The sequence below is a fragment of the Rhinolophus sinicus genome, chromosome 4 (genome assembly GCF_057876585.1).
Source record: "Rhinolophus sinicus isolate RSI-liver-muscle chromosome 4, RSI-T2T, whole genome shotgun sequence".
Taxonomy (NCBI): Eukaryota; Metazoa; Chordata; class Mammalia; order Chiroptera; family Rhinolophidae; genus Rhinolophus; species Rhinolophus sinicus.
In genome coordinates, this window is record NC_142504.1 from 93,958,681 (window position 1) to 93,984,528 (window position 25,848).

A 25,848-nucleotide genomic window follows, 5' to 3' on the forward strand; every position below is an offset into this window, starting at 1 on the left:
GTTTTATTGGCATATGTAAACAATGAATGTCACATTCAATCAGAAAGGGATTGGTTTATCAGAAATGCTGAGAAAACAGCAAGTGTTATTTCAGTTATTTCCAGAAATGATCTCAGTCATAGGCCATCACAGTGATGTCCTGATGGGTGGATATGTCCTGCATTCTTAGCCTATCATTAAACTTGCTGTTCTATTAACTCCCTTTGGACTGATTCAATGCCTCACAGGCAACTTTTATATTCCCATGTAAAATAGTCATCGTGGAGGTGACATGCTGCTCATATCTAGTTTTTGGATTGAATCAGGGATTTGTGATTATGATTTTTTTTTCTCCTTTATGTAGTTCGGCCACAGGAACAATTATAATTATAAGTTCTTTGAGTAATTCTAGTGGCAGTGACAGTAACATCGTAAGTTAATAAATTGTCATTCTGATTATTTTGGCATCCTTTGTAGATAGATTTGCTGGACTTTCAAAAAAGAGCAAAAAATCTAGGTGGTCTTTTCCTTACAGCTTTCCTTATGACCATTTTTGTCTTCCAGTTCAATTGATTCCTACTGAAGAAATCATAATATTCATTTTATCTTGAGCAGAAGGTGAAGCAGTTATATGTACATTATCTCACAGAACAATGATGAGAAATAGTGTCATCGTTTCATTTTTGTAAATAAGTTAAGGCCAGCAATATATGCTAATTTGTTCGAGGTTGAAGGGCCAGGAAGTACTTTAGACATTCTCTCATTTAATGTATTGATCATCTGCTATGAACCAGGCACTGATCTAGATTCTTGGGAGACTTCAGTGACCCAAATAGAGTTCAAGTTTTACCTCAGGAAGACAGATGTAACTACACAGGAATTAAGGTGGTAATATATGCTCAGAGAAAAACAGGTAGACAAAAGTGGTGTCATCAGGAATTCTGATGGCAGTCAGTATTAGCCTGATTGAAAAGAGGCATTTGAACATGATGGAAAGAATTGAAAAAGGTAGTGAAGCTAGCTCTGTGACCATCTGGGGAAAGAGTGTCCCAGGAAAGGGGAAATCAGGTACAAAGAGGCCAAGATGACAAATTATCTGGCATCTTCAAGAAATAAGAAGGAGGTTAGTGTGGATAAAATTGAATGAATGAGGGAGAATGGTAAGAAACAAAGTCAGAGGGGCAAGTCATGTCACTCTTGAGGACTTTATAGCCCTTTGTCAGTATGTTAGCTTTTACTTTGAGTGAAATAGGGAACTACTGAAGGGTTTCAAACAGAGTGAAGTAATCTAGATTATTTCTTTAAATGATCATTCTGTCTGCTGTGGTGAAATTAGATTGGAGAGTTGGGCAAGAGTAGAAGCAGTGAGACCTCTTAGGAGTTAGCATAGTAATGCAGCCTGGAGATTCTGCCAGCTCATATCAAGATGGTAGCAGTAGAAATAGTGAAAATAAGTGGATGTTTTGAAAGTAAAGCCAACAGGATTTTTCTGAGGGCATGTTGTGTGGAAAAAGAGAAATAAAGGAAAAGTGAAAAGTTTTAGGCATGAACATCCAGAAGGATGGGATTGCCAGAGATGAGAAAGACTGTAAATATAGGTGGATTTTTTTTTTAAGAACCAGTTTTGGACAGGGTAATTTAAGATGCCTATTAGACATCCAAATGGAAAAGTTGAGTAGAAAATTATATATGCAAATTTAGACAGCAGGAGAGAAATATGAGGTGGAGACATGCATTTTGGTGTTTAACATATAAATGACATGCAAGGTCATGACACTGAATGGAATTACCAAGGAAGGGAATATGGATAGAGGCAATAAGGGGACTAAACACTGAGTCTCACAGGCACTTCAATAGCTAGCAGAAGAGGAAGAACCAGACCAGGAATCAGAGAAGTTATTATAGAGGTTAGAGGAAAACCAAGAGAGTGTGGCATTCTGGATGCCAAGTGAAAAAAGTGGCTGAAATCTGAGAGTGGTAGACTATATCAAATGCTGGTGATTGATCAAAGTGGATATAATAAAAATTGACCATTGGATTAGCCACTATGGAGTCAAAGTAACCTTGATAAAAGCAATTTCAGTGGTGTGAGAAGATTTAAAACCTGGCTAGTGTTGACTGAAGAAAGTAGAAGAAGGGAAATTAAGAAAATTATGTGATCATGGAATATAATTTAGGTAAGAGGGAAAAGGAGGACACCAAAGTCATTAATACATTCTTTTATTCAACAGATATTTTGAGCTTTCCTTATAAATGATGCACTGTGCTAGGTCCTATGTGAAATACAGTGACTAAGGCAGACATGGTCCCTACCATCATGGAGCCTACCTTCCACATGGGAATACAGAAAAAAAAGAAAAAATAACACAATGTTTTAATGTGGCATTTCAAAGATATTATTAAGGGAACAAGTTATGTGTCGATGTTGAGAATACATCTCTATGTTACACATGCACATGTGTGGGTGTTTTTATGTGTTGAGCAGTTAATTTAGGCAAGGAGGTAAAAGAAGATTTGCAAGGGGAGACCTAAAGGATGAAAATAAATTTGCTAAGTGAAGAGCAGAAAGAAGGTATTCAAGGTAGGCAATGGCACATTGGTAAAAGCTGAAACGCAAGGAAGAGCTTGCTTGTCTTATTTAAGGAACTGAAAGTAGACTACTGTGACTGGAGCAAAACAAACTAAAGGGTGTTATGGGATGATTCAGGAAAGAATATCAGGGGCCATTGTGAAGGCAGAATTAAATTTCCGGTCTGATTCTGTACTAATTTCCTTTCTATTCTACCATGTTAGGCATTCCAGAGTCACTAATAAATGCAATTTTTTCAACTTCAGTTTATAAGCATTGATTTCCTTCAAGAATTATACTGTAGCACTTATTCTACCTGGTAGTAATACCCTCCCTTCTCTAAGTCTCATGCTATCCCTTCAGTGCTGCTCCGTAGACCATAGCTTTTGGTTTGCTCCCTAGAATAATTGGATACATTGATCTATGCTAATGTAAAATGACTCCTAATGGTTTCTGGGCATTACCTCTCCCCTGAGCACTTACATTTTAACAGGGATTTTCTAGTGACACAACGAAGTGACTCTATTAGTACAGATTTTAGACACAGATTTGAGAGCAGGTTATTTCAAGTGATTCAAACATACTATTTCTCTAAAATCCTTAGCTTAGGAACTTTGTATTCCACCAGAGATACAAAGAAATGTGTAGTTAATGTGGCATGTTTGTCCTATGCTAATCACATTGATATTTTTCATGCTCATGCATTGTGGTAAAATAACAGTCATTGGACATTGTACTATCCACGGACAAATTCTCCATACTGTTAATATACTTTGGCACTTACGTGAGGTCCTTGCTTTTCAAGTTTCTGAAATCATTCAGGAAGACTTAACTCTACAGATGACATTTTATTATTTTCCTGTAGAGCTTGTTACAGTTCTTACCAATTGCTCAGGAAGAATATAAATCTCTCAGATGAGTGTATTATGCAGTATTCATGGTCGCTAAATGAAATTGGAGGCCTAAAACACTAGAAGAGGAAAAGCATTCACAGCTGAGTCAATTACAAGAGTATGTGTTTCTTGAAAATAGGATATGTAAGTACAGCTGGAAACTTGTTGGTCATATGAATTTAGGGGCACTGTGCATACTGAATAAATGTATGAGCAGGTAGATTAATAAAGTGATAACTGATTCTTGGATTGTTAAAGCTCCTTTTTTTTTTCAAGCAAGAAAAACAACCCAAGGAAACAATTGAATAGGTTCTTAAGGCCAGTTTACTCTAATCAAATTGTGTGCTGTTCTTATATAACGACTTCAAGACATCTGAAGCCAATGAGAAAAAAGGACAATCGGGCTCCAGAGAAAGAGATACAATAAGCTCTTAGAGAAGATGAAATACAATTAGGCAGGGAAGATCTATGAGGAACTCATTTCTGCTATTTTTGTGCACCATTGATTCCTGTTCCTCATACAATGCCTGGATCATTGTAGTTGCCCAACAAATATTTGCTAATGAATAAATATTGAATGGAGAGAAACAAGCAGAAAAGGAGAAGAAATAAGAAGAGAAAACAAAAGAAATATTAATTTATATTAGCATACTGCTTTTAATTTTTTGAAGAAATTTTCTTCTGGTAACCATTTCAGGTTAAGAAATAGCCATTAACATACGTAGGGAATTTCCAGTAAAGACCACTGGCCCACCTTTGATAAATTATTAGTTTAATTGCTCCTTAGGACACTAAAATTAACTGTACCAAAATCTAAAAAGGATTCATGTTTTCCTAGAAATATATTTGTTCATCCATTTTTTTATTCAACAAATATTTATTGAGAGCTACTATAGGCCTGGAATTCTGGTAAGTTCTGGGGAAACACTAGTGAATAATATATTGTGGGTTCTTACACTCATGACACTTGAATTAAACAGATAATTAACAAAACAATATTTAATTACATAAGGATAAATGATATTAAATAAATATTCAAGGTTCTGACAGAATGCATGAAAGAAGGACTAATTTTATTTTGAGTAGTCAAAGGGGGCTTTCTTGAGGGAGCAATATTTAAGCTGAAACTTTACCAAAGGATGAGTTAACCAGGCAAAGATAGAAGGTGCAGAAGTAAAGAGCATTCATGGTTAAAACATGTGCTTCAATGTTTTAAGGCAGAAGGGGGCTTGGCTAGTTTGTGAATCTAAAAGAAGGTGTATATAGTTGAAGCCCAAAAAGAAGATGGAGGGTAGCAAGAGTGTAAGCAACAGTAACAAGACCATGTGAGTCTTCAGTCTGTTCTGAGAATTTTATCCTTCGTCCTAAACATAATTGACAAGATTGGGAACTGTTCAGCAGTCCAAATTTGTGTTTATAAAGCTATTTTTGGATTCCATGTAAAAACGAGTTGGAAGAGCTAGTCCAAACTGGAAATGTGGGTGTCTTAGAACCAGAAGGCAGCAGATTATGGAGAGATGGGCAGAGGTTCAAGATATTTTTAGTAGGTAGAAACAACAGAGTTTGGCAAATGACTTGATGTAGGAGAGAAACAGGTATCAAGGATTTCTCTTGGGTGTCTGGCATGAGGTCCTCCTAGATGAGGGCTTTACCATGAAGGTAAAATGAGGGCTTTACCATGAAGGAAAAATCCTGAAGGAAATGCTAGGGATACTCAGTTCTTAAAGTTGGAGCATGCTTACTTTTGTCTGTCTTGGAGCTATCTAAATGTGAAACTTAAGTAGGCCGTCAGTAATACTTATTTTTATAGTAGAGAAGCATGCAGGACTATTAATATCTAAACCCTTAGCCAGCTCTACATGATTTTCAAAGGTCTGGTCCCTGACAAATCTTTACCTCTTTCTTGCCACCCTGTGCATTATGTCATTTATTTTATCCTTAGGACTTTGGTTTCGCCAAATGCCCCATCTCAGTCACATGTTGTGTTGTCTTGCTTGGGTGCCTATATTTTTTGTTCTTTTGTAAATATCTGCTTTTTCTTTCTCTTCACTTCTCTATCTCCTATGCGTTTTTCAAAACTCAGTGCAGGGAGCACAGCTCTACATGTATTTCATGCCCCTTCAGGTCAAGGGCATTATACCTACATTTTCTTTAGCACCTTGTGCTGTTTTATTGTTTGCTGATTTAATTTTCCCACCCAACTGGAAAGGCTTTGAATGCACAGATTATGTTTTTATGTCCATATATCCCATGGTTAGTATGATACCTAGCACATAATAGGTGTATATATTATATACACCTATTATACCAGTGAGAGATAATCACCAATTATATATATATGACTTAATCAAATTATAATGCTCTGTAACTGAGAAGGAAAACAAATTCTATATGGTTCAGAATTTTCTACCCAGTATCAAATGTCTTATTCAGAGCAAGGTATTTTTTTTCCATCTGTATTAATTTTTCAAGTGCATTGACCTGGTTTTCTATGCTTACATGTTTGCATTCATTTGATTATCAGTGAGCATAAACAGAAACAATTCTTAACATATGAAGGTATAAATGAGCAATAATTTGGACTAAACATACAGTCCACAAATGAAAACCTGATATTTATATTGTTTGTTTCGGGGAAAGTGGCACCAGATTCTAATGCAGAAAAAATATCAACAACTTGATATCTAATTCATATAAAATTAGAGTTATATACAATAAGATTTTTAACTTCAAGCAAGTTACAGTAAAATGTAAAGGGCATAGCAAAACTGTCCTAGGTCACTTTCTCAAAAATCTTGAATAAGTCCAGACTTCTCTGAAAAGTTTTCTCAAATGATCTTGAATTCTAGAAAGAATGGCAGGAGTTTCTTGATTTAGGAAGCTGTAATCCTAAATCACAGTCAATACAACTTCAGAGAGGATGACGGAACCTCCCCTGCATTTTTTCAAAACTTCTTAGCATTTTGCTTCTTTCTTACAGTAATAACTGACTTCAAAGATATTATAAATATTTGCGTATTTTTCTTAATTCTGCTTCCTGAATTGAAAAATCCCTTGAAGGCTTGAACTGTGCTATTTTAATCTTTTATTTCTAGAGGATAAACAGATTCCTTTGCACATATTAGGTATTTAAATACTTTTTGCCAATTGGATTGCATACAATGGTTACCTCTAATAATTTATTGTTAATTAAAAATGGTATGTATGTCTACTACTATGAAAGTTTGGATGTCAGGCCTTCGGTCAAAATGTTTTTTTCTTATTATTCCCATAATTCTTTTACTATAGAATAATCAAACGTACTTCACATAATGTCTAATGCTTAGAGATACTCCATTTTAAAGATTAAATTAAAACTTGAATTAATTAATATTTGGAACCTAAGGAAGTTCATTTTTGAGTGAAGTTTTCTCACATGGAAGAATAGAATAAAAGCTTTTTAATATCCCTTTCGTAGATATGTTGTGTGGATTTTCAAAAACTGCATCCATTGGTTACTGACTTTGAAATTGTTGCAGTACAGGAAAGCAGTTACTTATTTGGGAAGAACATTGGTAGCAGATGACATCTCTAACGTTTCTAGCGGGAACCTAGATTTATCCTCTTCTGTAATTCATAGTGGGTTATACAAAGTTACCAACATTCTAGAATCAAGGTACAAATCTTTCAAAGATTTCAGAGAAAAATTATTCAAAAACCTCAGTCAGTATGATAATAGATTTGAAGAGGGATTGAAAAATATTAATTTCCTATACTTGATAGGTGCATTCTTTTCTATTTTGTATGATTTTCAAAGTGTACTAATATGAATTTCCTCTTGAAGGGTCATTAAGTCAGCCAGACTGAGTTATAGTTATGTTACTTGAGCATGTGAAAAGTAAATTATTTGGGACTTTCACATTTTTGGAGCAGATACGTATGGAAAATCATTAACCAACGTTCCCACTAGAGATGCCAAGAGATGAAATGATGTGAAAATCAAATTAAAAGTAATTAAGTGTTCTGTGTCTTCATTTTCAAACTTCTTCTTTTAAAGCTACTTTGTTTATAACCACACAAATGTATGATTTCAGATCTCTGTTAATACAGAATGTCCAGTTATCTTAATTTCAAATGATGGCTGTGCCATATGGATAGCTAAAGGAGTCATCATTACGTTTTTCTCCTTTATTCCTTTTAAAGGAGCCATTTATTATTTATTCATACATATTGCCCTATGCAATGCGTTCAACATGAGAGTCTGGTAAGCTAAAGATAGGTTGGTTTTTTGTTTGTTTGTTTGTTTTTGTTTTTAATTGGGGAATATTGGGGAACAGGGTGTTTTTCCATGACCCATCAGCTCCAAGTCAAGTCGTTTTCAATCTAGTTGTGGAAGGCGCAGCTCACTGGCCCATGTGGGAATCAAACTGGCAACCTTGGCATTATGAGCACTGTGCTCTAACCAACTGAGCCAACCTGCCACCCCCAAAAGGTAGGTTTTAGAAACACCAATGCATATAAAGCTTAAACAATGATGGAAAACAATGAACAGAGTAATTTGTGATTTCATTAATGATATATTATACAGTCAAATTTTCCAATAAGATAAGATTCAGAGCGTTCGTCCAGAGATTTATCCTCTTCTGTAATTCATAGTGGGTTATACAAAGTTACCAACATTCCAGGATCAAGATATTTAGAAAATGGATTTAGAGAATTATCAAACATGGGTTGCAGCTAATCACTTCTAAAACTTTACAAAGTGATTATTTTCTGTTCAGAAACAAAACTCAACTCCTCAAGGAAGTACTTTATTATTAACAACATACAAATCACCTGCATTTAAAATCTTACTAATGCAGTTCTACTGGTGAAGAGGTCTTGCTGAATTATGGGACATTTAAAAAAGAATAAATTTGATTTTTCCAGCCAAGATGGTGGAGTAAGTAAATGCTGTTTCCCTCCTCTCACGACCACATCAAAAAGTACAATTAAACTACAGAACAACCATCATTGAGAATCTCCTAACTTCTAGCTGAAGTCCTACAACTAAGGACATACAGAAGAAGCCAACTCAAGACTAGCCGGAAGGGCAGAGATGCAAACAGTTTGGTCCTACACCTATGGGTGACCATCAAAAATCAGGAGGGATATCTTGACTGTGTAAGTCCCCACCAATGCAAGGAACTAGGGGTCTCAGCCCCACACCAGGCTCCCCATCCTAGGGTTCCAGTGCTGGGGAGAGAAGTTCACAAAACATCTAGATGTGAAAACCAGCAAGGATTGTAGGTGAGTGAGGTGGCTAGATTCCCAGGTGATCCCCTTAAAGGGCCTATGCATGGACTTCCTCACTGATGGAGTCACTCGCTCTGGGCTCCAACATGGAGACAGCAGCTCGAAAGGTATCAGGGACCTACAGGGAGGGACTGAGTTGTCTGGCTGCAGGGTAAGGGCTGGAAGGGGAGCTTTCTCCTAGACAGAAGTGCTGGCAGAATCCATTGTTTCTTTGTTGAGCCCTCCCGAAACCCAGCAGACACCACTATATCTGAGTCTTCAGCAATCTATCTGACTCATTTGTTTGTCCTGCTCTGGTGATTCCCTAAGACCCTACCCCAGTCAACTTGTAGGCCCACCCATGCCACTTCCAGTGTTTTTTTCATACAAATGGTCTGTCTTGGCTCATGCTGCAGATGTTTCTAAAATCTCTCAAAGATTCACAAAACTCAAGCAAGCAGCATCTCACTTTAGTATTTCTCATACCTCTTATTCAGCATCCTCTAGCCCAGCACTAGTGGCAGCTGGCCTCAATTCATGTCTTGGCCTATTGAGACATCTTCAAGCCCAGCGCCAGTGGCTGCCATCTGCAAACTGCTTTGTGGCTCATGCCAGGGCCCAGGGGCCTAGGGACTGGCATACCCAGTGACCAGCTTCAGACTGAGCTGGAGCATCATCCTGCCACTTCTAAGGATGACAAACCCAAAGGGCAGACTGGGCAGGGACCAAAGCCCTGCTAAAGTGAATCCTACTTTGTAGGCTCAGCCCCTGGACAACAGCTCCTCCACTGTAGTCATGGCCAGTCCTCACAACCAATCTGCCCAAGGACCAATCCCTCCCACTGATGTGCCAACAGCAACCAAGGCTCAACTACAGTAAGAGATCACATACAAACCACACAAGGGACACATTGGGGTACTGGGCTCAGAGGACCAGGGAGACTACATCACTGAGCCCTATAGCATACCTGCCACATAAGCTCATTCTACTGTAAGTCTATAACAACAGACAAAAAACAACCCAGTAATCCAATTTATGGATATTTATCCAAAGAAACCCAAAACACTACTTCAAGGGGATGTGTGCATCCATATGTTCACTGCAGCATTGTCTAAAATGACCAAGATGTGGAGGCAGCTTTTGTGTTCATAGATGGATGAATGGATAAAGTGTAGGTGGTTCATATATACAATAGAATATTACTCAGCTATGGAAGGGAATGGGTTCTTGCCATCTGTAGCAGCAAGGATGGACCTGGAGGGTATTAAGCTGAGTAGAGTATGTTAGACACAGAAAGACAGATGCAATGATATTTTGCTTATATGTGGAATCTAAAGAACAAAATAAACAAACAAACTCATAGATACAGAAAACATTTTGATGGTTGCCAGATGGGAGGGTATTGGGAGGTGGGTATAAATGGGGAAGGGATTAAGAAGTGTCAACTAGTTGATTCAACATACCCATGGGAATGTAAAGTAAAGCATAGGGAATATAGTCAATAATATGGTAATAAATATGTATATTGCCAGGTGGGTACTAAGCTAGTCAGGGGGAATCTCTTCTTAAATTTTATAAACGTTTAACCATTATGCTGTACATCTGAAATTAATATAAAGTAATATTGAATGCCAACTGTAATTGAGTAATTTTAAAAGGAGGAAGCTGAAGGGAATAAAAGGTTCAAATTTCCAGGTATAAAGCAAATAAGTCATGGAGATGTAATACACAGCATAGGGAATATAGTTAATAATATTATGATAGCATGGTATGGTGTCAAATGTTTGCTGGACTTATCATGGTGGTAACTTCTTTAGGTATATAAATGTTGAATAACCATGATGTACACCAGAAACTAATATAATATTCTATGTTAGCTATATTTTAATAAAAACCTTTTAAAAAATGAGTAAATTTTATGGTTTTCAGCAGTAGTATTCAAACAAATGTCCTGGAAGATTTGCAGGAAAGAATAAAAGATAATTATGTATAGTATAACATTTTATATACACATTAGGACCTTGAATTACAATATTTAGATGAAACCACACTCATTGGGGGTGAGAATAGGAGATATTCAAACTTGAGTGAATAAAAAGGGTAAGAGATGAGGTTTAGTCAAAGGAACTCACAGTTGTGCTCGTTTCGGCAGCACATACACTAAAATAGGAACTCACAGTTTAGGCAAGCTTGTAGGCATGAGGGGACCAGAAACTACATGTTTTTTGCTACCATGAAATAATGCTTAATGTGTATTTAATGCCAATGTGTTTCTGGATGAACACTACTATGACAGACTGTGCTTGGAAATTTTCAACTGATTCTTTAAAGTGGTTCTTTAATTGAGTAAAGCAGTTTTAAAGAAATCTTTTCTGCTTTGATTGAGGAAGAAAACATGTTCCCAATTGCAATGTTCCTGCACTTGATGTGATAGAAAGAAAATTGGATAGGAAGAATGAAACATCTTTGGATTTTTTACTCTAACAACATTTTGACTCTTTGAGTCTCAGTTTCCTCATCTGCCAAATGAAAATGGTGAACAAAATTATATCTATACCTACACTCCTTTCCAAACGCACCATTAATATGGTTACCTAATTCTGTAATACAAAATACAAACACTGATAAAGTGAGCAAATGAGCAAATAAATACTACAATCACATTAGTTATATTATCCAGAGCAGTTTTTCAAAAACAGTAGATCTCCATTAATGGATCCTGGAATCAACTTAATGTATTCCAATTATCATTTATCAGGAAGAAATAAAATAGAATTAAAATATGAGAGTGCATGGCAATAAGTAAGGACAAATATTGTTTCTTGAAGCTTTTATAGTGGTAGCTTACATATTATATATTTATGTGTGTGTTTACTGAGTCATAGTGTAAAATAGATTTCTTATTCTCCAAAGACATCAGCAATATTTGTAAGCCATTTATTTAGAGTGTCTTCATTTGGGCTAAGGGAGAAAAGAGGTTTTTACTCACCAATAGTGGGGTCATGATAATCAGGGAACTGATGACTAATAAACTGCATTGTCATTGCTGAAAAAAAAAAAAAATTCACTTTAATAAAAAAAAAAAAATCACTGATTCATCAATAAGTTATTCACCAATGACTCATCAGTGTTCTAATAGGTTCTAGTGAGTGACTTATTTATGTGAGTGACTAATTTAATTATACAATATGGACCACAAAATGATGATAATAAGAGAAAGAGGGCAAAATATATCTAGAGTGAAAAATAATGCCAGATACTTTTTTGGAATAAATATATCTACATTTTAAGTATATTTCAATAAAAATTGCGTTGGAATGAAAATGAGAAGGCTGTTGACATAACGAGAGTGTAAACTACTTGTAGGATCCTTCTTGTCTTCCTCTGGTTAAAAGGTTGGTATTGGTTGGGAAGATCTTTTTACTAAAAGTCCTGTACATTCTCTGGGACTTAACTTCTTCATTTTTAAAATAAAAAGATAATCTCTGAGGCCTCTATTAATTAGAAATGTACATGCTTATATGAGTTCTTATCCTTAGTTAGCGTTTCACATTTAAAGTTATTAAAGTCAATTGTATTTTGCCTAATATATGTTTTTAAGAAACTTTTATTAAGTTCCATTACTCTTTTTTGGTATCTCCTCTAAATTCTCCACATTCTTCTAAATTTATACTTTTGTAACACATTTGTAATGTTTCTTTTGTAAAGTTTTCTCATGTAAATTTCCATTATTAGGAGACAAGGGAATTTTGAAGTACAGGAACAAACTCAAAAAAGAAAAAATTAGTATACAACAGCTCTCTCTCTCTCTCTCTCTCTCTCTCTCTCTCTCTCTCTCTCTCTCTCTCGTTTGATACAAGCACTCTCCTTGACCAAACTTGAGTTAGGCTCCTCTGAGTCACCTCCTCAACTAGACCTTGACCTTGACACTTGTCCTTGACACTATGCCTGTATACCCCATTTGTAGCAAGAATCTTGATATCTTGATCCGTCTCAATATCAAATCAAGTTCCTCATTCCCCACTTTTTAATTTTTATTAGTTTCAAGTGTGTAAACAATGTAATAGCTAGACATTTACACCCCTCACAAAGTAGTAACCCCCCTCCCCTAATCTATTACCCCTTTGACGTGTTATATAACTGTTACAATTCCACTGACTCTATTCCCTATGCTGTACTCCATACCCAATGACCATATATATATATATAAAATTATAGTTGACATACAATGTTATTCAACTTCAGCTTCAGGTGTACAATGCAATGATCAGGCATCTACACCGTCCATGAAGTGGTCTCCCTAATAAGACAAGTGTCCATCTGAAACCTTACAAAATCTTTACAACATTATTGATCATATTCCCCAAACTGCCTTTCATATCTCTGTGGCAATATTGTGGCTACTAATTTGTGGATTTCTATTCCCTTTACCTTCTCCCCCATCCCCACCCTCCTCCCCACTCATTTTTAAAACTTTAAATTTATTGGGGTAACTGTAGACATCTGATCACTATGGCCTATCCTCAGCAAGAATCATTTTAAGTTTGTTTAGCAAAACTCTTCCCTACTCTTGATGTTTCCTCTTAATAATTTCCCATCCACCAATGCTTACCCCCACTTCTTGACTATAAAGTCCCACTTTTCTTTGTTGTGCTTGGAACTAAGTCCAATTGTACAATGAGCTCTCTTTTCCCCCAATGCAACAGTTTCTAAAAAAATCTGTTTTTAACACTTTAGTGTTTGACTTTTGTTCCCTCTAACAGTGTGCACATGCTTCAACAAGTGTTCAAAGCAGGAAAGACAGCTAAATTCAACAAAGCTGTACAAGGCACTAGTCTAACCCTGCTGAAAAATGCAAAGCTACGGAATCCGACTCAGTGAAACAGAATTTCTGTTTACACTTTACTACTTTTCACCTCCTGTCTTTGCATTGACAAAGGAAGGCTCCATATGAAATTATTAATCAATTTGATAGTTTAGGGCTAGTTTCAGATATGCAAATCAAGATGCCTTACAGATAGCCTTAGGAGTTATAATATATCTGGTATCCAAACTGAAAGCAACATGTTTATTAAGTGGATATCAAGGATAATTTAGAAAAGGTGTCTCTGGAGTTTTAAAATAGCAGTCTCCCTTATCTCTTTGTGCCTGGCTGGTTTATTGTCATAGAGGTCAGACACCCAGCCTCATAATGAACAAATGGCCTTGCCTAGTCAATCAACTAAATTTCAAAGATAGCTCAGACTTAGTCAATTTGAAAATAAAATGAGGATATTCCCACTTTGCCCTGCTCAAAGCAAAGAGACATGCAACTATTTACTAGTTGATTGTTGCCTTACAGCTGTCAAACTGTTTGTTGCCCCGTGCTCTTCCAAGGATTTCACAAGGGAGTGCCTCAGCAAACTGTGGCCCAATGGAGACATATTGGAAAAGCTCCTTTAAGGGGAAGTCTCAGCAAACTAAGACCCAATGGAATTATATTGGTCCCTCCCCTTCAATAGATTCCTTGGAGATGTGCCTGTGTGAAGGCAAAGTCCAGGCTGGAACACAATGGGAACTTTCGGAAAGACGGCCAGCAGGCTACTAACACACAGATCTTGAGATTAACAATCATTACCTCTTTAGAAGTTTACCAATAAAAACTACACGTTGGCCCGATTCGGGGTTCAGTCCCTGAGACTGTTCCCCTTGGCCTGTGCTTACACTCTATTTCTGGCTACTGTCTTTTCTTAACCCCACACCGCCCTTCTCCCTCCCCACAACCCTCATCATGCTGAACGCAACAATTGATGGTGATTAAGAGCCTCAGCATCCATTTTATGATGGTCAATTATTTAGGCTAAAATCTTAAAGACATCTTTGGACACATCCCCTCTCATATCCTCCATCCAGCAACGATGAATTTTTATTTTTGCCTCCTAAATATCTTTCAAATATGTCTCAATTCTTTCTGGTTTATTCTAGTTTGGAGTCTTATATTTCTCTTGAAAATCTCTATTGCAATAGACTCAAAACTGATTTCTCTGTAGCTATCCCTTCCATTAGCACTTTCAGAATAGTACCAGAATCATCATTTAAAAAAAAAATATCATTCATATGTCAGTCACTATTAGGATAAAGGCCATAGTTATTAACATGTCATGCTAGCAAATATGGACTTTCATATGCTCATCATAGCTTTTCAGTCTTGACGTATACCACTACCCAAAGAGCTACTCTGTGTTCTCAGACTTCCTGAAGTACTTTCCATCCATGAACATGCCTTTGTGCTGGAGAATGGCCTTCACCTTCTCCTTCATTTTGATATCATACTAATGAAGACTCTCCTTGACTGAACTTTAGTCGGGCTCCTCTGAACCCTCCTATAAAACTAGATCTCAACTTTTAGCTTCTGTATTCATCTCTGCTTTGCTCAGGTTTCACAAGAATCCTGCTAAGTCAGTTTAGAGTGAGTTCCCCACAATAGATATCTGATCACCCATGAAATATGATCAGATTCGTCATTCTTCACCATCCCGAAGGTGACCTCTAATTACCCTGGCCAACCTTCAGGAAATTCCCTATTAAGTCTGTTTAACCAGAATCCTCTCTACTACTGTTGTTCCTCTTAGTAACTTCCCACCCCTGACTACTACCCTGCTCCTTAGCTATAACCTCGCACTGGTTCCTGTGGGATTTGGAACTGAGACCAGTTCTAAATTAAGTTCTCTTTCCCGTATTGCAATAGTGCGTAAATAAAATCTATGTTCACTGCTTTAATTACTGTCCAGACCTGGTTTTCTTTAAAAATGCTAATAATTATCAATACATCTACACTTATGTCACATCATTCAACCAAAACTTTTAAACTCTTCATCTATCAAGTACCAGTACATCATAGTCATGGAAGCTACCAGGAAGTATCAGACAACATTGTGTATAGTTATGGGCTAAGTTAATTACTATAAACGTACGAAAATGTTTTGAAGCCTGAAGAAGTTTGTAACAAATTTTAGAAAAAATTAAGTGTTTGAAGAACTGATAGATACATTTGATATTAGACTTCAGAATCACAGAACCAGTATTAGAAATAAATGAACCAGTCAACAATTGACCTGTTACACTTATTTATAAGAACAGCGGCATATATTTAAATGATGAAGTCTGTGTTTTAATGGAGACCTGCTGCTTATAATTGAAAAAGCCCTTCAATTCTCAAATTTGATTTAAACTGAGAGACAGCTGAGCTTTGTTACAGAACTTCAAAAGATTATTTTGTAAAAGTTTTTTTGTGTGTGTTTTGTGTGTGTGTGTGTGTGTGTGTGTGTGTGTGTGTGTGTGTGTGTGTGTGTGTGTGTGTTTTACATCGTGGATGCCTGAAAGGACATCTAAGGGCCATTTCTCTTTGCGAAGATGTTGTGTAAAACAAACAATTTTTGAAAAATCTCTCCTAAATACTCATCAAGTTCAATGTTGGAGATAAGCAATCTATTAAATGTCTATCAATAGAACTGGGGACTAAGTCTCATTCATTTTACAACATACAGGTTTATGTCATCAAAATTTTGGGATCCTTTTCCCTTGCCAAAGAGCTATTCTGTAAGAAAATCAATTACATTTCCTCCTCTCTTTTCAGATATATCAACTGTATTGACTTTGTAATATCAATACATTGGTTTTTAAGAATCTAATAAAAATGAAGATCTATGTCTTGTTCCCAAAAGGTACATTCACATACACAGATGCACACAATATTCAGAGGTAAGTAGGGATCAATATGTCCCATGTAAAAGCACTTGCCTTAGCAAATATTCACATGTCAGAAATGAGCCTTTTGTTTAGAAAGAGGACCTACATGAACAATGTGATACAAGAGCATCTGAGAACCCCAACATTAAATCTGCCTCTCAGGAATTCCTAATAGTCAGTTTAGATATTCATTTCTTTATATATATATATATATATATATATATATATAGTCACCCCAATAAAGTTTAACTAATGTTTTAAGAACTGATAGATATATTTGATATTAACCATTGTCACCCCAATAAAGTTTAACTAAAAACTATATAGTTTTTAGTTAAACTTTATTGGGGTGACAATGGTTAGTAAAGTTACATAGGTTTCAAGTGTACAATTCTGTAACACATCATCTATATATATCACATTGTATATGTTTTTAAATAGAAAAAAATTCCTTTGATGATTAACATACAAAGTTCCTAACATTTGAAAGTGAACCACCTCAATGGATCAAGTCGACAAAACCCACCTAGCAAGCATGACCAATCTATACTCAGTGTATTCAAGAAAGACATCGGAAAGTAGTGTGAGGTAGTATTAGAAAAAATTTTTGCAAAAATTATTCTAGAACTTATGCTGGCTGTGGGTTTGCTGTTTTGTAAAAGATAATGGGAATCATCTTAGAAAATTTCGAACAGGAGCAATCTTACATTGAAGCCAGAATAACTTTTCTATCCGTTTTAGAAAATCTGCTAAACCATCAGATTCGCAACATACTTCAGGGTTTAACAGAAGTTGTAGTCTTTCAATAATGGAAGAATCTTTTTGTATGTTTGTATTTGAAATACTTAAGAAATGTTCTACAAAGTACTGAACCTCTGAATGCTACCTCTGGATTTATTGTATTCACTGACTCACACATAGTCAAAATCATTGCCAATGTACATTTAGCAGTTCTTGTCTCTGAGACTGTAAAATTGAACTTAGCAGGAGTCCATGGATATTAGTCAGAAATATGAATGTTGAGGAACGAATAGGATGATACGTAAGCACAAAAATTGGTTGTATCTCATGAAGTATCTTAGAGTCTTTAGTTAAAACAGAATTGTGTGTATGAATCTGGCAAATACTGTGTTTTGACCCCTGAATCTCTTTATCAAAGTGGACCACTAACTAGGGTTGTTATCATTTGTTTTATGAAGGCTGTTGATTTTCATGTTAATCTTAAACTCTTCTACCTTGATAAAGTATTTTATTATTTGAGTTATTTTATTATGGTACCTAGGAATTTCTATCATATCATGCACAAATAGAAATAGTTTCCAATTTTTATTTTCATAATTTATCTTGTATATATTCCAATAATTAACCAATATTAATTGGTTCATTATTTCAATAAAATAATAAATAGTGCAAGTAATGATCACCTTGGAGTGTTTTCTTGACATTAGTGGGGGTAACTTCTATATTTCACGGTAAGATATTGGCATTAGTATTATGATATCTTTACATATTTCTTCATATTGTGGAAGTAGTCACACATTTCTGCTGTTTGAAACCTTCATAAGGAACTAGGAGTTGTGTTTTTCAAAGGCTTTCTCACTATAATGGAGATAATCATGTGATTTTTCTCCTGAGAACCATTAATATGTTGACATATTAATAGACATTCTCATACTGAACCAACCTCACATTCCAGGATTGAAATCTATTTGGTGATAATATCTGATTTTTTAATGAGGTATTAGAATCTACTAATGATTTATTTAGGATTTTCAAATTATTATCCATAAGAAATATGTGTCTGCATTTTTTTGGGGGGTGGTTATGTTTATCAGGATTAGGTATCAATTCTGTGCTTCTATTATAAAATAATTTAGACTATTTTCATTTATTTTCTATGCTCTGAAATTATATAGCATTGGAAGTATTTTGTCTTTAAAGGTTTGGTAAACTGCCTGTGAAACCACCTGGATCTGCTGCCTTTTTAATAGAGGTATATTCTCAAAACTTTTCTCTATTCTGTGTATATTTATCTGTTTAATTTTTCTAACTTGACTGAGTACAATTTTAGGAAATGGTAGTATACAAATAATTCATCCATCTTGGTTTTCTATTTTATTTTCAAAACGGTATGCAAGCTTATCTAATGATGTTTTAAATTTCCATTGTATCCAGTTATTTCCTCCTTGTATTTTTTAAAAATATATATACATTTTTTATTTTTCAGTTACAGTTGACACACAATATTGTATTAGTTTCAGGTGTGCAACATAGTGATAAGACATCTATGTAACTTACAAAGTTGTCACCCCAATAAACCTAGTACCCATTTGAAACCATACATAGTTGTTACAATATTGTTGACTATAACCCTTACACTATACTTTACATCCCCATGACTATTCTTGTAACTACCAATTTGTACTTCTTAATCCCTTCAACTTTTTCACCCATTCCCCAAATGCCCTCTCATTTGGCAGGCATCAAAATATTCTCTGTATTTATGAGTCTGTTATTGTTCATTGAGATCACTGAGCATCTTACAACCAGTGTTTTCAACTGTATGTCTGGTAGATAGCTTGTCTCCATTTTGTTTAGCTCTTTTTTCTTTATCTTTGTTTTGGTCTTTTACTTGGGATATGTTTCTTTGTTTCCCCATTTTGGCTAGGCTGTGTTTGTTTTTTGAGCCTGGTGCTCCATATGTGTCCCTTGTGTGGGTTGTGTTTGCCGTCCTATTGTTGTTCAACTGTGGTTGCTGTTAGCACATCAATGGGAGGGTTTTACCCTCAAGCTGATTTGTTGTGAGGACTGGACATGACCACAGTGGAGGAGATGTTGTGCAGGGGCTGACCCTACAGAGCAGGATTTGCTTTAGCAGGATGCTGGTGCCTGCCCATTCTGCCCACTGGTTGTGTAGTCTGTGGAGGTGGCCTGGTAATGTTCCAGTATGGTCCAAAGCCTGCCACCCAGTGGTAGGGCCTTCTGGGAGGGGCCTCACTGCAGGCCAAGTTTAGCCTCTGTCCAAAACCACCTGGCTTGAACCACAAAGCAATCTTCATATGGCTGCCACCTGTGCTGTGCTTGGAGGTGCCTGGGAGAGGCCAAACTGTGAATCAAGGCCTGCTGTTGCTAGTTCCGGGCTTGGGGCTGCTTAGCACGATGTACACAACATGCTGAGGCCAGATGCTGCCTGTTTGGGGTGTGGGAAACTTTGAGAGATTTTTAGGAAAGCCCATAGCATGAGCCAAGTCAGGCCATTTGTATGGAAAAGCCACTAGAAGCAGTTTGGGCATGCCTGAAAGTTTGGTGGGGCCTGGTCTCAGGGAATCACCAGGATAGGGAGAAAGATGTTAGCCAGGTTTATTAAGAGTCAAGTATAGAGGCCTCCTGTGTCTGCACTGTTGGAGGCGGGAGGATCAACAAAGGAACAATGGATTCTACCAGCACTTTTATTTGGGAGAAAGCTGTCCCTCCAGCTGTCACCTTGAAGCCAGACAGTTCAGTCCTTCCCTGTATATCTCTGGTGCCCTTCAAGCTGATGCCCCAGTTCTAGAACGCAGAGAGCGTGGTTCATCAGCAAGTAAGTTCATGCGTGGGCCCTTTAAGAGGAATGCCTGGGAAACAGTCGTATCCTTGTCTCACTCAGCCATAATCTCCACTGGTTTTCATAGCCAGATGTCGTGGGGACTTTTCTTCCCAGCATTGGAACCCTGGGCTGGGAAGTCTGGTGTAGGGCTGAAGCCTCCCCGCTCCTCAGGGGGGACCTGCACAGCTAAACTATACCTCCTGATTTTTAACTGCCACATGCAGGTGTGGGACCAGCTTGTTCTGCATCTCCACCCTTCCTACCCATATGGAGGTGGCTTTTTCAGTATATCCTTAGTTATAGGACATCTGTTCAGCTAGACTTCAGGCTATTCTCAATGATGGTTGTTTTGTAGTTTAATTGTACTTTTGATGTTGATCATGACAGGAGGAAAGCATAGCCTTCACCTAATCTAACATCTTGGTTGGAATCTTCTTTATATTTTTTATTTGCTGTCTCCATTTTTTATTTGCTTAAGTTAGCTAGTCATTTGTTTATTTTTTTGATATTTTTCAAAGGATTTTATTTTGACTTCATCATGATTACTGCTGTTATTATTGTTAATGACATCCATTTTTTTTTTTTCCTTTACCTTGGTGCTTTTCCTTTATTATTTCCCCAGTTGTGTTTCTTTTGGTTTACTTTTGTGTCAACTCAGTTTATTGATTTTCATTCCTTTAATTTTTGTTGGCAATTATTTTTAAAGATTTGAATTGTCCTCTGATTCTCTTTTATATATTCTGATATTTTTCAGAAATTTATAATTTCTATTTGTATTTTTCCTTTCACTTCTAAGTTAGTAAATAGAAAGCCTTTTTCAATTTCCATCTGGAAGAGACTTTTTCTTATTTTATTTTTGATTTCTGTTTTATTTGCTTGTGATCAGAGAACATTATTTCAAACATATACAGTTTATTTAACTTAAGGATATTTTTGGTGTCTTAACTTATAATGATTGTGTTTGGTAAAATAAAGTATATCGATAATAAGGTGGTATTTGATATATGCATCAATAAGATTTACTTTATTGATTATATTTTAACTTTTTTTATTATCCTTAATTTTTTTGTCCACTGCTCAGTCTTGTATTGAGAATGATATATAAACTCACCAATTATAGAAAATGGCTGTGTTATTTGGTGCATACGAAGGTCAAACCATTATGTTCATGTACTTTCCACTGTGTGCTTAAGTATTTTTAACAGTAATATTTTCATTCTGGTTTGTGGCTTTTATTATTAAAATTGTCATCTCATGTAATTCTTTTTTTTTTTTGTCTGATGTCAAGATTGTAACTGCTGCTTTATTTTTGTTTTCATATGCTTGGTGTATGTTTTCTTATGCTTTTACCTTTTTAAATAATTTTATTTTAAATAATTCTATTGTATATTGCATAGTGTTGTATTTTATTTAAGAGCCAATTTGAATTTTTTAATAGGCAAATTAAGTTCACTCACAGTTACCTACTCTTATGTTTCTCCATGTCTTTTCATGGCTTGATAGCTGATTTCTTTTTTAGCTTTGAACAATATTCCATTGCCTGGGTGCATTACAGTTTAATTAACTATATATTCACCTACTGAAGGGCATCTCGATTACTTCTCAGTTTTGGCAATTGTAAATAAAACTGCTATAAACATACATGTGAAGGCTTTTGTGTAGACATAAGTTATGAACTCCTTTGAGTAAATACCAAGGAATATGATTCTTGGATATGACTATATCAAATATGTTTAGTCTTATAAGAAACAATCAAAGTGTCTTTGAAAGTCGTTGTACCACTTTGAATTTCCACCAGCAATGGATGAGAGTTCATTCATTTGAATTTTAGCTCCACATCCTTGTCATTATCTGGTGCTGTCAGCATTCTGGATTTGGGCCATTATAATAGGTATATGGTGGTGTCTTGCTTTAATTTGTATTTCTCTGGTGACATATGGTGTAGAGCATCATTTTAGATGCTTATTTGCCATCTGTATATTTTCTTTGGTGAGGTATCTGTTAGGGTTTTTGGCCCATTTTTAATCATGTTTGTTTTCTTATTGTTGAGTTTTATGAGTTCTTTCTATATTTTGGATAACAGTCTTTTACTGTTTCTCTTAGTTTGTGTCTTGTCTTCTAATTCACTTTGTATTGTATTGGGGAGAGCAGAAGTTTTTAATTTTAATAAAGTCCAGCTTATTAATTATTTTTGTTCATGAATTGTGCACATGGTATTTTATCTTAAAAAAAAAAAATCACCATACCCAAAGTCTTCTAGGTTTTCTTGCATGTTATCTTCTAAGAGTTTTATAAGTTTAAATTTTACATTTAGGCCTATGATCCATTTTCAGTTAACTTTTGTCACTTGTAAAAGTCTGTGCCAAGATTCATTTTTTGTTTATTTGTTTGTTTTCATGTGGCTGTCCAGTTGTTCCAATATAATTTGTTAGAGAGACTATCTTTGCTCTTTTGTATTACCTTTAGTCATTTGTCAAAGATCAATTGAATATATATCACTCAATTCCTGGGTTATCTATTCTGTTTTATTGATATATTTGTCTATTCTTTCACCAATACTACACTGTCTTGATTACTGTAACTTTATAGTTAGTCTCGAAGTCAGGTAGCATCAGTCTTCTAACTTTGTTCTTCTTCAATATTGTGTTGACAATTCTGGATCATTTGCCTCTCCATATAAACTTTACAATTAGTTTTTTTATACCCATATAATAACTTGCTTGGATTTAGATTGGGATTACATTGAATGTATATATTAATTTCCAAAGAACTGACATCTTGATAATATTGAGTATTCTTATTCATGAACATGGAATATCTCTCTACTTATTTAATTCTTCTTTGAATTCATTCTTCAGAATTTAATAGTTTTCCTCATGTAGATCTTATACAAATTTTGTTAGCTTTCCCACTTCATTCTTTACAACAAAGTGGCAGAAGAGTGAAGAGAGAGAATTCATGGAGCATTGCATGAGGGATTTTTAGGAATAAGTCCTCTAAGTGGTGTATATTACTATATCCACATTATTTTCTCATGCTTACTTGGCTCCACTTAATAGCCATGAGGCTGAAGTGTATGTCAAGAAGAGAAGAAAATGGGTCTTGGTGAACACATAGTAGTTTCTAGCATTTGGGAGAAAAGGACAGTCAGAAGAAACATGAAAATGTCAAATGAAGGAAAGTAAAATATCACTCTCTTCCCCCCTGCCCAAGAATCATTTTCTGGAAAACTAAATAAGATCTTAATGTTATTCTTTTCCTTACTAAGTTGAGGGATACATGTAAATTTTTTAAATAAAGCATCTTTTAATTTTTGCTGAGCATCACAAAAATTATTACAAGAGATCACACTTGTTTAAATGTTTTCGGTTACAGCTCTCTGCATGATGGAAATCTATGTATCTTTTTAAAATAGATTTAAAAATTAATTATAGGTAAGAATATGTCAGAAATGATGGGTGGACATTTTTTTTTCCAGGTCAAATTTCTGGCCATCATGAAAAATAAGAACTAGCATAAGAAATAGCAATAGAAGTTTTGCCACACCCTGTGCATATATGCTTCCCTTTATGGCTATTTGTCTTTCACTGACTTTAGGGATAAAAAGAAAGTGCAGAGTGACTACAAGGATAGAAGACATTTAAAGATCAGAAAAGTTGAGTCATCCACTATGATCTTAACAAAACTAATTAGGGATGAAAATAAGAACATATTTGGTGGACTCAACCTCTGTCTTTTTTATTTCTAAAAATACTAGAGTTAGTGGATGACCCTTGTAAGCAAACAAAAATACTTTTTTTTCCTCCTACAGAAATAGACATTTACTTAACATTAAGTTGCAGATAACATCAGGAAATACCTGATGGATTTTATATCAAAGACCCTTTTCTTTTATTATTGGCCATACCATTAACATATGTTATATAAATGCAGTGCTTGCCCAGACCTTATAAAATATTCATTAAATGCATACAATAAATAATGGGCAATTGCATCTTCAATGTTCATACAAATGTAGTGGTGAGAGATTAAATACAATCGTTTTTTTAAAGCAAACCCATTTTGATTGGGCTCTTCTTTTTCATGCATATTTTTAATTTAAATTTCCATTTTATTATTCAGATATTCTGATAATTTACTATTTCATTTAAAAGTTCAATTTAAACCACTGCTTCTTGTTTTGCATAGTTCAGTATTAAACCATCAAATTTACCTATATGAAAAATCTGACAATATTATATATCGCCCTCCTTGGAGTGTCAGTGGTATTTGACCAGAGGCAAAGGCTCTCAGTTATGAAAAAGGAAAATTATGGAAAGAAAAGAGTCATTTTCTACAAAAAAAAAATAAAGATGAAAATACTGCATAAAATCACCTTCATTATTACTCTCCCTACCAGCTCCCCCATTTTTTTTTTAAATGGAATTTGATATTTATGGAAAGTACTAAACTGAAATGCTTTGGAGGCTGATATAATCTAATTACACAGAGACAGAGTTTGGCAAGTCATTGCTTTCCCTTTGGGACTTGAAGACCTGTTGCTGGAGTAGCACAGATGAGATCAGAGTCTGGTCACTAAGATTTAGTCCCATTCCTCTCTTGGTTTGTGGTGGTTCCTTGATAAAATTACTTAAACTTTCTATATTAGTTTTCTTGTCTGCATAATAAGAGGAGGAGGGAAAAACAATTTAATGCAGCATCCAGATTAAGCATTTTGCAATACCTCTTTCTCCATCTCATTGACCACACCATCATCATCACTAGTTCTTCATCCATTTAGGATTTGACTCTGTTATCTCTATTCTAATTCTGTCTTCTATAGTCATTCTTTTCTACCCACACTGGCTTTCTGGGAGTTTTTCAAAACATTCCAGCCATGATACTTCCTAAGAAAGAGACTTTGCTGGTGCTATTCCCTCTGCTGGAATACTATTCCCCCAGAAAACTGTGTGGCTTGCCTCTTTCAGAATATTATTCTCATGTGACCTTCTTTGGGAAGTGTTCTTTCACCACTGAATTTCAACTGAAACTCATTCCTTTTCACTAGGATACCTTACGACGCTTTCCTGACATTCATTAATCCATTCATTCATGTATTCAAAAATATTTGTTATGTGTCAGACCCTGCTTTTGGTGCTTGGGACACAACTGTGAACAAAAGGGACCTCTCCCCTCTAGTGGCTTACATTCTAGAAAATGGTGGAAATTGGAGAAGGAAACAAAAAATAAAAATGGCCACATACTTGTGTACATGCTAATAGCATGTTAGATGGTGACAACTACTGTGAAAAAAGTAAAATTATTATGCAATCATTATTAAAATATAAAGAAATGTTACATTAGGATGAACTTAAGAAAAAATTTAATGAATATGCAGTTTCCAGGAAGAATAGAAACAATGGCACATTTTCCACTATTAAAGGACTTGTTCATGTAGTTTTTAAAAGGATAATCGTGAGTATTGGATTACTGTCTTTTATGCCCCAATGAATGATTTATAAGAAACATAAAATTTTTATGAAAAACATAATTATTTAAAATAAGCTGGGAATTATATCCTTTAAAAGAATTCAAATTTATGATGAAAGTTTTAGATATCATCCTTAACGTATGCAAGTTGGATACCTAATCTTTCAAAGTTTCTTTAAGGAACAATTTAACAAAAATGTTTTGTTGTTTTTTTTTTTAAATCCATGCATGAACTTGATCTGGATTATAGATCTATTAAGGAAACAAATTGATGGAGTCGTAGGACTCCAAAGCCAGATACTTTCCATTGTGCTAATTGCGTCTTAGCAATTCCTCTCTCTTAACTGAAAACATGTACCTTCTCATGAGTA

The 25,848-nt window shown here is 35.4% G+C and overlaps 1 protein-coding gene across 3 annotated transcripts in view; it reads right to left on the reverse strand.

Annotated features, from left to right (window-relative positions):
• The window catches only part of RIT2 (Ras like without CAAX 2), a 315,277-nt gene that overhangs the window by 229,414 nt on the left and 60,015 nt on the right, over positions 1 to 25,848 (reverse strand). For 2 of the 3 annotated variants that reach the window (XM_088797974.1, XM_019739662.3), the window contains exon 2: positions 11,684 to 11,740. The exons of the other annotated variant lie outside the window; for it this stretch is intronic. In XM_088797974.1, coding sequence (XP_088654100.1) covers positions 11,684 to 11,740 — 57 coding nt within the window. The remainder of the gene's footprint in view (positions 1 to 11,683; positions 11,741 to 25,848) is intronic. 3 annotated transcript variants of the gene reach the window in all.